Source organism: Oncorhynchus mykiss, chromosome 26 (genome assembly GCF_057628025.1).
Source record: "Oncorhynchus mykiss isolate SJ-2025 chromosome 26, ASM5762802v1, whole genome shotgun sequence".
NCBI classification, from domain to species: Eukaryota; Metazoa; Chordata; class Actinopteri; order Salmoniformes; family Salmonidae; genus Oncorhynchus; species Oncorhynchus mykiss.
Window position 1 is genome coordinate 42,492,501 of NC_143047.1, and position 14,105 is coordinate 42,506,605.

General features: G+C 48.5%; 1 protein-coding gene across 50 annotated transcripts in view; it reads left to right on the plus strand.

The window, feature by feature from the left end:
* ppfia1 (PTPRF interacting protein alpha 1) overlaps positions 1-14,105 on the plus strand; it is a 108,945-nt gene that overhangs the window by 39,095 nt on the left and 55,745 nt on the right. For all 50 annotated transcript variants that reach the window (XM_090223108.1, XM_090223109.1, XM_090223122.1 and 47 more), the window contains exons 3-5: positions 12,577-12,678; positions 13,699-13,863; positions 13,968-14,042. In XM_090223108.1, coding sequence (XP_090079234.1) covers positions 12,577-12,678; positions 13,699-13,863; positions 13,968-14,042 — 342 coding nt within the window. The remainder of the gene's footprint in view (positions 1-12,576; positions 12,679-13,698; positions 13,864-13,967; positions 14,043-14,105) is intronic.

Here is a 14,105-nt window from a genome sequence, read left to right on the forward strand (position 1 = left end):
GGAGGGAGGGAGGGAGGGAGCCGTCACGCTGGAGGGAGGGAGGGAGGGAGCTGGAGGGAGGGAGGGAGGGAGGGAGCCGTCACGCTGGAGGGAGGGAGGGAGCCGTCACGCTGGAGGGAGGGAGGGAGCCGTCACGCTGGAGGGAGGGAGGGAGCCGTCACGCTGGAGGGAGGGAGGGAGGGAGCCGTCACGCTGGGGGGAGGGAGGGAGGGAGGGAGGCGTCACGCTGGAGGGAGGGAGGGAGCCGTCACGCTGGAGGGAGGGAGGGAGCCGTCACGCTGGAGGGAGGGAGGGAGCCGTCACGCTGGAGGGAGGGAGGGAGCCGTCACGCTGGAGGGAGGGAGGGAGGGAGCCGTCACGCTGGAGGGAGGGAGGGAGGGAGGGAGCCGTCACGCTGGAGGGAGGGAGGGAGCCGTCACGCTAGAGGGAGGGAGGGAGGGAGGGAGCCGTCACGCTAGAGGGAGGGAGGGAGGGAGGGAGCCGTCACGCTAGAGGGAGGGAGGGAGCCGTCACGCTGGAGGGAGGGGGGGAGCCGTCACGCTGGAGGGAGGGAGGGAGCCGTCACGCTGGAGGGAGGGGGGGAGCCGTCACGCTGGAGGGAGGGGGCCTTCATGCTGGAGTGAGGGAGGGAGGGAGCTGTCATGCTGGGGGGAGGGAAGGAGGCAGACAAGATACCTTCTGATGTTGGTGGTGTCCCACAGCAACAAATACAGGTTTCTGTTCATACAGAACAGTTTCTGTGTTCATTTATCCCACCAGATGTCCTATCTAGACTGTAATACCAGGAGGACAACAGGTCACAGGTAGCCTAGCGGTTAGATCATTGACCAAGTTATCCAAAGGTCGCTATTCCCCAATCCCCATGCCGACAAGGTGAAACACAAGTTGATGTGCAAGGCACTTAATCCTAGTTGCTCCAGGGGTCTGTGTTGATAATGGTTGACCCTGGCTGTGACCCCCCAGTCTCCGAGGGTGTCTCAGGGGGAGTTAGGATATGCAGGCACATGGAGACACCAAGCACACGGGGACACCAAGCACACGGGGACACCAAGCACACGGGGACACCAAGCACACGGGGACACCAAGCACACGGGGACACCAAGCACACGGGGACACCAAGCACACGGGGACACCAAGCACACGGGGACGCCAAGCACACGGGGACACCAAGCACACGGGGACACCAAGCACACGGGGACACCAAGCACACGGAGACACCAAGCACACGGGGACACCAAGCACACGGGGACACCAAGCACACGGGGACACCAAGCACACGGGGACACCAAGCACACGGGGACACCAAGCACACGGGGACACCAAGCACACGGGGACACCAAGCACACGGGGACACCAAGCACACGGAGACGCTCGGTGCACTCACTCAGACGCCCACACACATCACACTCTCAACATATATTCTAGGAAGCCGTGCTGACAGGAGTAAGATAAATGATCTTCAGTGGTATTTCTCTCTTCCCCCCCCCCGAAGCGCTAGGTCAGAAATGACAAGGAGAGCATTCAGCTGTGCTTTTGTCCCACTCTGCTCTCAGGCCTCTTTAGTGCTGCACTGATGGATGGACAGTGGACAGACAGACACGCTGCTTATCAGTCGAGCCCACATTAGGCCGTTACCACGGGGCCCTTAGCCTAGATAGACTTGTGTGCTGAACATTAAAGCTTGTCTGACCGAAGCCTTTTGTGCCTTTGGTGATGTAGAAAAGAGAAAAGCTGCCCTTGGTGTCCGGTTTGGTCACATGTCTTTAGTACGAAGAGGAGAGAGACACACAGGGGCACCACAGAGGTGAAAAAGAAAGTGACACAGAGGTCGCACATTTATTTTCATAGTTTGTGACATTTTGAAAATGTAGTGTTTTAAAGTGCCATGATTTCATACTAAATTTGGCCGAGCGTTTTCATGATTCGATCTCAACTTGTTTCCTCATTTAACCAGAACTGGCGACGTGAGAGAGAGATTTTGAATGAAAAGCTAGGTAATCTGTACAGATGTTTGTCCTCCAGTATATATGGCTAATTCAGCAGCCCAGATGACAGTGCAGCACACTAGACTAGCACAGGAAAGCAGTGCCACAGATGGAAGGAGGAACTAGTGATCAGACCTGAGTTAGTAACCAGCCTATCAGATGGAAGGAGGAACCAGTGATAAGACCTGAGTTAGTAACCAGCCTATCAGATGGGAGGAGGAACTAGTGATCAGACCTGAGTTAGTAACCAGCCTATCAGATGGAAGGAGGAACCAGTGATAAGACCTGAGTTAGTAACCAGCCTAGTAACCAGCCTATCAGATGGAAGGAGGAACCAGTGATAAGACCTGAGTTAGTAACCAGCCTATCAGATGGGAGGAGGAACCAGTGATCAGACCTGAGTTAGTAACCAGGCTATCAGATGGAAGGAGGAACCAGTGATCAGACCTGAGTTAGTAACCAGCCTATCAGATGGGAAGAGGAACCAGTGATAAGACCTGAGTTAGTAACCAGCCTATCAGATGGGAGGAGGAACCAGTGATCAGACCTGAGTTAGTAACCAGGCTATCAGATGGAAGGAGGAACCAGTGATCAGACCTGAGTTAGTAACCAGCCTATCAGATGGGAGGAGGAACCAGTGATAAGACCTGAGTTAGTAACCAGCCTATCAGATGGGAGGAGGAACCAGTGATCAGACCTGAGTTAGTAACCAGCCTATCAGATGGGAGGAGGAACCAGTGATCAGACCTGAGTTAGTAACCAGCCTATCAGATGGAAGGAGGAACCAGTGATCAGACCTGAGTTAGTAACCAGCCTATCAGATGGGAGGAGGAACCAGTGATCAGACCTGAGTTAGTAACCAGCCTATCAGATGGAAGGAGGAACCAGTGATCAGACCTGAGTTAGTAACCAGCCTATCAGATGGAAGGAGGAACCAGTGATCAGACCTGAGTTAGTAACCAGCCTATCAGATGGAAGGAGGAACCAGTGATCAGACCTGAGTTAGTAACCAGCCTAGTAACCAGCCTATCAGATGGAAGGAGGAACCAGTGATAAGACCTGAGTTAGTAACCAGCCTATCAGATGGAAGGAGGAACCAGTGATCAGACCTGAGTTAGTAACCAGCCTATCTTTGGTAGAGCGCGCGACTCCCTCCGACAGTCCAAAACGTTTAGAGATTTTTTTTCATGAAAATAACGCCGGCTCCCTTCGACATGCAAAGTAATATTATAAAGTAACGTGTTACTTTTGTTAAATGTACAGAGTAATATGTAATATATTAGTTTCCAGGTAACTAACCCCAACACTGATTGTCAGTATAGGAGACCCTAATATGTTGTTATTTGTTGCTTACTGAATACTCTTCTGCTAAACACTATGTACTAAATAGTATGTTGTACGATTAGTGAACGGCTGCATACATTTCTACTAAATAGTATGTTGTATGGTTAGTACACAGTATTTGGCTTTTTGGTTAGTAGTAGGCAAGACAGATTTCAGACAGACAGTGATGAGAAGAGACAGAGAGATGAAGGGAGACCAAGAAGGAGAGCGTGGGTAAATGGAAGGAAAGGAGAGAGTATGCAGGGCAGGCTGTACTGAAGTAGCCAGACAGGCAGGGCCTCTCGCTCTCTCTCTCTCTCTCGGCTGGTTGTACATCAGACTCTGCTCTGGAATTCAGGAATCCAACATTCCAACTCCCCACATAATAACCCCTTTGCCCGCCTCCTACTCCTCCCTCACTGGCTAAAGGACGGGCTCTTATGCATGGTCAGGCCAATCAAAAACTCCCATGGTCTCTCGTGTGGAATCGGTGCCAGTCTCCAAAGAATTAGATCAATATACAGTGCCTTGCGAAAGTATTCGGCCCCCTTGAACTTTGCGACCTTTTGCCACATTTCAGGCTTCAAACATAAAGATATAAAACTGTATTTTTTTGTGAAGAATCAACAACAAGTGGGACACAATCATGAAGTGGAACGACATTTATTGGATATTTCAAACTTTTTTAACAAATCAAAAACTGAAAAATTGGGCGTGCAAAATTATTCAGCCCCTTTACTTTCAGTGCAGCAAACTCTCTCCAGAAGTTCAGTGAGGATCTCTGAATGATCCAATGTTGACCTAAATGACTAATGATGATAAATACAATCCACCTGTGTGTAATCAAGTCTCCGTATAAATGCACCTGCACTGTGATAGTCTCAGAGGTCCGTTAAAAGCGCAGCGAGCATCATGAAGAACAAGGAACACACCAGGCAGGTCCGAGATACTGTTGTGAAGAAGTTTAAAGCCGGATTTGGATACAAAAAGATTTCCCAAGCTTTAAACATCCCAAGGAGCACTGTGCAAGCGATAATATTGAAATGGAAGGAGTATCAGACCACTGCAAATCTACCAAGACCTGGCCGTCCCTCTAAACTTTCAGCTCATACAAGGAGAAGACTGATCAGAGATGCAGCCAAGAGGCCCATGATCACTCTGGATGAACTGCAGAGATCTACAGCTGAGGTGGGAGACTCTGTCCATAGGACAACAATCAGTCGTATATTGCACAAATCTGGCCTTTATGGAAGAGTGGCAAGAAGAAAGCCATTTCTTAAAGATATCCATAAAAAGTGTCGTTTAAAGTTTGCCACAAGCCACCTGGGAGACACACCAAACATGTGGAAGAAGGTGCTCTGGTCAGATGAAACCAAAATTGAACTTTTTGGCAACAATGCAAAACGTTATGTTTGGCGTAAAAGCAACACAGCTGAACACACCATCCCCACTGTCAAACATGGTGGTGGCAGCATCATGGTTTGGGCCTGCTTTTCTTCAGCAGGGACAGGGAAGATGGTTAAAATTGATGGGAAGATGGATGGAGCCAAATACCGGACCATTCTGGAAGAACACCTGATGGAGTCTGCAAAAGACCTGAGACTGGGACGGAGATTTGTCTTCCAACAAGACAATGATTCAAAACATAAAGCAAAATCTACAATGGAATGGTTCAAAAATAAACATATCCAGGTGTTAGAATGGCCAAGTCAAAGTCCAGACCTGAATCCAATCGAGAATCTGTGGAAAGAACTGAAAACTGCTGTTCACAAATGCTCTCCATCCAACCTCACTGAGCTCGAGCTGTTTTGCAAGGAGGAATGGGAAAAAATTTCAGTCTCTCGATGTGCAAAACTGATAGAGACATACCCCAAGCGACTTACAGCTGTAATCGCAGCAAAAGGTGGCGCTACAAAGTATTAACTTAAGGGAGCTGAATAATTTTGCACGCCCAATTTTTCAGTTTTTGATTTGTTAAAAAAGTTTGAAATATCCAATAAATGTCGTTCCACTTCATGATTGTGTCCCACTTGTTGTTGATTCTTCACACAAAAATACAGTTTTATATCTTTATGTTTGAAGCCTGAAATGTGGCAAAAGGTCGCAAAGTTCAAGGGGGCCGAATACTTTCGCAAGGCACTGTATAAGAGGGGGAAAGAAGACAGCTTCCCCAGGCCATGGTGTGTGTGTGTGTGTGTGTCCGCAAAGAAGGCCTGGATACTCAGGGAACCAAACATCAGGATGGTTCATTCTGTCGGCACAACCATCACGGAATCTGTTAAGGGCTGTGTGTGGGTGGTATAGGGCAAGCGTCTCTGGTTGGTAAACTGCATGTAGTCTTAATGCATGGTGACTGTTGATTGAATGGGATGATGGAAGAGTGGAGGGAGACTTTGGAATATGAAGGCAAAGGAAAGGTGTCTCCTGTCCCCTCCATCTCTCATCTGTCCTCCTCTCCTGTCCCCTCCATCTCTCATCTGTCCTCCTCTCCTGTCCCCTCCATCTCTCATCTGTCCTCCTCTCCTGTCCCCTCCCATCTCTCATCTGTCCTCCTCTACTGTCTTCTCCATCTCTCATCTGTCTTCCTCTACTGTCCCCTCCATCTCTCATCTGTCCTCCTCTACTGTCCCCTCTCCATCTCTCATCTGTCCTCCTCTACTGTCCCCTCTCCATCTCTCATCTGTCCTCCTCTCCTGTCCCCTCCATCTCTCATCTGTCCTCCTCTACTGTCCCCTCTCCATCTCTCATCTGTCCTCCTCTCCTGTCCCCTCCATCTCTCATCTGTCCTCCTCTACTGTCCCCTCTCCATCTCTCATCTGTCCTCCTCTACTGTCCCCTCTCCATCTCTCATCTGTCCTCCTCTACTGTCCCCTCTCCATCTCTCATCTGTCCTCCTCTACTGTCCCCTCTCCATCTCTCATCTGTCCTCCTCTACTGTCCCCTCCATCTCTCATCTGTCCCCCTCTACTGTCCCCCCTCCATCTCTCATCTGTCCTCCTCTCCTGTCCCCTCCATCTCTCATCTGTCCTCCTCTACTGTCCCCTCTCCATCTCTCATCTGTCCTCCTCTACTGTCCCCTCTCCATCTCTCATCTGTCCTCCTCTACTGTCCCCTCCATCTCTCATCTGTCCCCCTCTACTGTCCCCCCTCCATCTCTCATCTGTCCTCCTCTCCTGTCCCCTCCATCTCTCATCTGTCCTCCTCTACTGTCCCCTCCCATCTCTCATCTGTCCTCCTCTACTGTCCCCTCTCCATCTCTCATCTGTCCTCCTCTACTGTCCCCTCTCCATCTCTCATCTGTCCTCCTCTACTGTCCCCTCCATCTCTCATCTGTCCTCCTCTACTGTCCCCTCTTCATCTCCATCTCTCCTCTTCTACTGTCCCCTCTCCATCTCTCCTCCTCTACTGTCCCCTCTCCATCTCTCCTCCTCTACTGTCCCCTCTCCATCTCTCCTCCTCTACTGTCCCCTCTCCCTCTCTCCTCCTCTACTGTCCCCTCTTCATCTCCCTCTCTCCTCCTCTACTGTCCCCTCTCCCTCATCTCCCTCTCTCCTCCTCTACTGTCCCCTCTCCCTCATCTCTCCTCTACTGTCCCCTCTCCATCTCTCCTCCTCTACTGTCCCCTCTCCATCTCTCCTCCTCTCCTGATGGTTGTAGTCAGTGTGTGCTGCTCTTACTGTGGTTGTCCACCTGGTCCTCTGAGAGATGGAGAACTCTACCTCTCTGAATAGATATATTATAATCTTAGTGACGGAACGTACTCTGAAACCCCAGTTGTATTTTTCAGTCAAATTCGTGAAACAGTGGTAATACTCGTTCAATACTTCAATCGTATTTTAATTCAATTCTCACATGAACATACAGTTTAAATGTTTTCTTTGCACCTTAAAAGGTGACTGTCAGGATGTGTGTAGATGCCCTACCTGTTGACTGCCAGGATGTGTGTTGTTGCCCTACCTGTTGACTGCCAGGATGTGTGTTGTTGCCCTACCTGTTGACTGCCAGGATGTGTGTAGTTACCCTACCTGTTGACTGCCAGGATGTGTGTTGTTGCCCTATCTGTTGACTGCCAGGATGTGTGTAGTTGCCCTACCTGTTGACTGCCAGGATGTGTGTTGTTGCCCTACCTGTTGACTGCCAGGATGTGTGTTGTTGCCCTACCTGTTGACTGCCAGGATGTGTGTAGTTACCCTACCTGTTGACTGCCAGGATGTGTGTTGTTGCCCTATCTGTTGACTGCCAGGATGTGTGTAGATGCCCTACCTGTTGACTGTCAGGATGTTTATAGTTGGCCTTCCATGTTGACTGCCAGGAAGTGTGTAGTTGCCCTACCTGTTGACTGTCAGGATGTGTGTAGTTACCCAACCTGTTGACTGCCAGGATGTGTGTTGTTGCCCTACCTGTTGACTGTCAGGATGTGTGTAGTTACCCCAGCTGTTGACTGTCAGGATGTGTGTAGTTGCCCTACCTGTTGACTGCCAGGAAGTGTGTAGTTGCCCTACCTGTTGACTGCCAGGATGTGTGTTGCCCTACCTGTTGACTGTCAGGATGTGTGTAGTTGCCCTACCTGTTGACTGTCAGGATGTGTGTAGTTGCCCAACCTGTTGACTGCCAGGATGTGTGTAGTTGCCCTACCTGTTGACTGTCAGGATGTGTGTTGATGCCCTACCTGTTGACTGTCAGGATGTGTGTTGTTGCCCTACCTGTTGACTGTCAGGATGTGTGTTGTTGCCCTACCTGTTGACTGTCAGGATGTGTGTAGTTGCCCTACCTGTTGACTGTCAGGATGTGTGTAGTTACCCTACCTGTTGACTGCCAGGATGTGTGTAGTTGCCCTACCTGTTGACTGTCAGGATGTGTGTAGTTACCCTACCTGTTGACTGTCAGGATGTGTGTAGTTACCCTACCTGTTGACTGTCAGGATGTGTGTAGTTACCCTACCTGTTGACTGTCAGGATGTGTGTAGTTACCCTACCTGTTGACTGTCAGGATGTGTGTAGTTACCCTACCTGTTGACTGTCAGGATGTGTGTAGTTGCCCTACCTGTTGACTGTCAGGATGTGTGTAGTTACCCTACCTGTTGACTGTCAGGATGTGTGTTGTTGCCCTACCTGTTGACTGTCAGGATGTGTGTAGTTACCCCAGCTGTTGACTGTCAGGATGTGTGTAGTTGCCCTACCTGTTGACTGTCAGGATGTGTGTAGTTACCCTACCTGTTGACTGTCAGGATGTGTGTAGTTGCCCTCCCTGTTGACTGTCAGGATGTGTGTTGTTGCCCTACCTGTTGACTGTCAGGATGTGTGTAGTTGCCCTACCTGTTGACTGTCAGGATGTGTGTAGTTACCCTACCTGTTGACTGCCAGGATGTGTGTAGTTGCCCTACCTGTTGACTGTCAGGATGTGTGTAGTTACCCTACCTGTTGACTGTCAGGATGTGTGTAGTTACCCTACCTGTTGACTGTCAGGATGTGTGTAGTTACCCTACCTGTTGACTGTCAGGATGTGTGTAGTTACCCTACCTGTTGACTGTCAGGATGTGTGTAGTTGCCCTACCTGTTGACTGCCAGGATGTGTGTAGTTGCCCTACCTGTTGACTGTCAGGATGTGTGTAGTTACCCTACCTGTTGACTGTCAGGATGTGTGTAGTTACCCTACCTGTTGACTGTCAGGATGTGTGTAGTTACCCTACCTGTTGACTGTCAGGATGTGTGTTGATGCCCTACCTGTTGACTGTCAGGATGTGTGTAGTTACCCCAGCTGTTGACTCTCAGGATGTGTGTAGTTACCCCACCTGTTGACTGCCAGGATGTGTGTAGTTACCCTACCTGTTGACTGTCAGGATGTGTGTAGTTACCCCACCTGTTGACTGCCAGGATGTGTGTAGTTACCCTACCTGTTGACTGTCAGGATGTGTGTAGTTACCCCACCTGTTGACTGTCAGGATGTGTGTTGATGCCCTACCTGTTGACTGTCAGGATGTGTGTAGTTACCCTACCTGTTGACTGTCAGGATGTGTGTTGATGCCCTACCTGTTGACTGTCAGGATGTGTGTAGTTACCCTACCTGTTGACTGTCAGGATGTGTGTTGATGCCCTACCTGTTGACTGTCAGGATGTGTGTAGTTACCCCAGCTGTTGACTGTCAGGAAGTGTGTAGTTACCCCACCTGTTGACTGTCAGGATGTGTGTAGTTACCCCACCTGTTGACTGTCAGGATGTGTGTTGATGCCCTACCTGTTGACTGTCATCCTACCTGTTTACCAACATGGAAACGTATTATGTATGCAGCCTCTGGGCTCTGGTCTATAGTAGTACCACTATATAGGGAATAGAGCCCTGGTCTATAGTAGTGAACTATATAGGGAATAGGGCTCTGGTCTATAGTAGTACCACTATATAGGGAATAGAGCTCTGGTCTATAGTAGTGAACTATATAGGGAATAGGGCTCTGGTCTATAGTAGTACCACTATATAGGGAATAGGGCCCTGGTCTATAGTAGTACCACTATATAGGGAATAGGGCTCTGGTCTATAGTAGTACCACTATATAGGGAATAGGGCTCTGGTCTATAGTAGTACCACTATATAGGGAATAGGGCTCTGGTCTATAGTAGTACCACTATATAGAGAATAGGGCCCTGGTCTATAGTAGTACCACTATATAGGGAATAGGGCTCTGGTCTATAGTAGTACCACTATATAGGGAATAGGGCTCTGGTCTATAGTAGTACCACTATATAGGGAATAGGGCCCTGGTCTATAGTAGTACCACTATATAGGGAATAGGGCCCTGGTCTATAGTAGTACCACTATATAGGGAATAGGGCTCTGGTCTATAGTAGTACCACTATATAGGGAATAGGGCCCTGGTCTCTAGTAGTACCACTATATAGGGAATAGGGCCCTGGTCTATAGTAGTACCACTATATAGGGAATAGGGCCCTGGTCTCTAGTAGTACCACTATATAGGGAATAGGGCTCTGGTCTATAGTAGTACCACTATATAGGGAATAGGGCTCTGGTCTATAGTAGTACCACTATATAGGGAATAGGGCTCTGGTCTATAGTAGTACCACTATATAGGGAATAGGGCTCTGGTCTTCAGTAGTACCACTATATAGGGAATAGGGCTCTGGTCTATAGTAGTACCACTAAATAGGGAATAGGGCTCTGGTCTATAGTAGTGTACTATATAGGGAATAGGGCTCTGGTCTATAGTAGTACCACTATATAGGGAATAGGGCTCTGGTCTATAGTAGTACCACTATATAGGGAATAGGGCTCTGGTCTATAGTAGTGTACTATATAGGGAATAGGGCTCTGGTCTATAGTAGTGTACTATATAGGGAATAGGGCTCTGGTCTATAGTAGTACCACTATATAGGGAATAGGGCTCTGGTCTATAGTAGTACCACTATATAGGGAATAGGGCTCTGGTCTATAGTAGTGTACTATATAGGGAATAGGGCTCTGGTCTATAGTGTACTATATAGGGAATAGGGCTCTGGTCTATAGTAGTACCACCATATAGGGAATAGGGCTCTGGTCTATAGTAGTACCACTATATAGGTAATAGGGCCCTGGTCTCTAGTAGTACCACTATATAGGGAATAGGGCTCTGGTCTATAGTAGTACCACTATATAGGGAATAGGGCTCTGGTCTATAGTAGTACCACTATATAGGTAATAGGGCTCTGGTCTATAGTAGTACCACTATATACGGAATAGGGCCCTGGTCTCTAGTAGTACCACTATATAGGGAATAGGGCTCTGGTCTATAGTAGTACCACTATATAGGGAATAGGGCTCTGGTCTATAGTAGTACCACTATATAGGGAATAGGGCTCTGGTCTATAGTAGTACCACTATATAGGGAATAGGGCTCTGGTCTATAGTAGTACCACTATATAGGTAATAGGGCCCTGGTCTCTAGTAGTACCACTATATAGGGAATAGGGCTCTGGTCTATAGTAGTGCACTATATAGGGAATAGGGCTCTGGTCTATAGTAGTGCCACTATATAGGGAATAGGGCTCTGGTCTATAGTAGTACCGCTATATAGGGAATAGGGCTCTGGTCTATAGTAGTGCACTATATAGGGAATAGGGCTCTGGTCTACAGTAGTGAACTATATAGGGAATAGGGCTCTGGTCTATAGTAGTGCACTATATAGGGAATAGGGCTCTGGTCTATAGTAGTGCACTATATAGGGAATAGGGCTCTGGTCTATAGTAGTGCACTATATAGGGAATAGGGCTCTGGTCTATAGTAGTACCACTATATAGGGAATAGGGCTCTGGTCTATAGTAGTACCACTATATAGGGAATAGGGCCCTGGTCTATAGTAGTACCACTATATAGGGAATAGGGCTCTGGTCTATAGTAGTACCACTATATAGGGCTCTGGTCTATAGTAGTACCACTATATAGGGAATAGGGCTCTGGTCTATAGTAGTACCACTATATAGGGAATAGGGCCCTGGTCTATAGTAGTACCACTATATAGGGAATAGGGCTCTGGTCTATAGTAGTACCACTAAATAGGGAATAGGGCTCTGGTCTATAGTAGTGCACTATATAGGGAATAGGGCTCTGGTCTATAGTAGTGCACTATATAGGGAATAGGGCTCTGGTCTATAGTAGTACCACTATATAGGGAATAGGGTGCCAATTCAGATGCAGCTTGTTACTCCTGTTAAGTGTTGAGAAGAGTTTCCATAACAACAGACTTCACTTTATGAAAGACTTAAAAGGGCTAAAATCCATTTGATTGATTTGACCTGCCGGTCTAATGTTGTGTTAATGTGTTGTTGTTGTCCAGGAGTTTGCTGTCTCTCTAATGTTGTGTTAATGTGGTTGTTGTTGTTGTTGTCCAGGAGTTTGCTGTCTCTCTAACGATGTGTTAATGTGTTGTTGTTGTTGTTGTTGTTGTCCAGGAGTTTGCTGTCTCTAATGTTGTGTTAATGTGTTGTTGTCCAGGAGTTTGCTGTCTCTAACGTTGTGTTAATGTGTTGTTGTTGTCCAGGAGTTTGCTGTCTCTCTAACGTTGTGTTTATGTGTTGTTGTTGTCCAGGAGTTTGCTGTCTCTCTAACATTGTGTTAATGTGTTGTTGTTGTCCAGGAGTTTGCTGTCTCTCTAACATTGTGTTAATGTGTTGTTGTTGTCCAGGAGTTTGCTGTCTCTCTAACGTTGTGTTAATGTGTTGTTGTTGTCCAGGAGTTTGCTGTCTCTAACGTTGTGTTAATGTGTTGTTGTTGTTGTTGTCCAGGAGTTTGCTGCGCTGACCAAGGAGGTGAATGTGTGTCGAGAGCATTTGATGGAGAGGGAGGAGGAGATCGCTGAGCTCAAGGCTGAGAGGAACAACACACGGGTCAGTCTCTCTCACACACACACGCACACACACACACACACACACACACACACACACACACACACACACACACACACAGTCCCCTTCCAGTCCCTAGCATAGTCCATTAACAGTGTCAGACTCCCACTGGTTTGACCTGCGAGTATTCGTTTGTGTTTGTGTTTTAGTAGTGTGTGTGTGTGTGTGTGTGTGTATTTACGAGTGTTTTTAAGAGAGGGCTTGATCTTTGTTCTGAGGATTAGGTCACCCCTAATGAGTGGTTGACAGAGCACCCGCCCTCCCAGGTCACAGCGCAGACAGCCATAGGATAATTCCCCTGTCTGTCACTTCTCTGCTCAGGCCTAGTGGCAGATGACGGCTCTAACTGGTTAATCCACCAGTCCAGTTGCAATGAGCAGAGTCTGGGTCAGTCTAATTAGGAATGATGGACACTGACTGGGGAGAGGAGGGAGGGGGAGGAATTGAAAGAGGGGGAGGGAAGGTGGGAGGAGGAGGAGAGGGGATGGAGGGTAGAATATGGGAGGATGGAGGGTAGAATATGGGAGGATGGAGGGTAGAATATGGGAGGATGGAGGGTAGAATATGGGAGGATGGAGGGTAGAATATCGGAGGATGGAGGGTAGAATATCGGAGGGAGTGGGAGGATGGAGGGTAGAATATGGGAGGAAGGGGAGAGGGAGGATGGAGGGTAGAATATGAGAGGGAGGAGAGAGGGAGGATGGAGGGTAGAATATGGGAGGAAGGGGGTAGAGGGGGGATATGAAGGGGGAAGGGGAGATTAAGGGAAGAGTCTGGGCTTTGTCAGCCTGCAGCTCTGATGGGACCCCCCTGAGCTGCTCAACCACATGGGATTGAGCACAACACACTCGTGTGTAGACATGTCTGTACTATTTCCCAATCCTGTGTGTGTGTGTGGCGTGAACAAGCTGTTTGAAACTTGTGTATTCTGTGATGACCGTAGCTTTTCCTGGAAAGTGTGTGTGTGTGTAACATCTGATGTGTGTTCTGTGATGACCGTAGCTTCTCCTGGAGCATCTGGAGTGTCTGGTGTCTCGTCATGAACGCAGTCTGAGGATGACGGTGGTGAAGAGGCAGGCCCAGTCTCCTGCCGGGGTCTCCAGCGAGGTAGAGGTCCTCAAGGCACTCAAGTCCCTGTTCGAACACCACAAAGCCCTGGATGAGAAGGTTGGTAGGGGGGAGGACATCGTCTGCCTGCTAATCTCTTCTTTTGTAGAGATGTAATGGCAAGTGTGTAAAATGATGGAGACTAATAATTGTCTGTTTTCCAGGTCAGGGAGAGACTGCGTGTGGCTTTAGAAAGATGCAGCCAACTGGAAGAACAGCTCACATCACAACACAAAGAGGTAAGCCTCATTGGACCACCCTGTGGTGACCCCGTGGTAACCCTGTGTACACACATCTAAAAG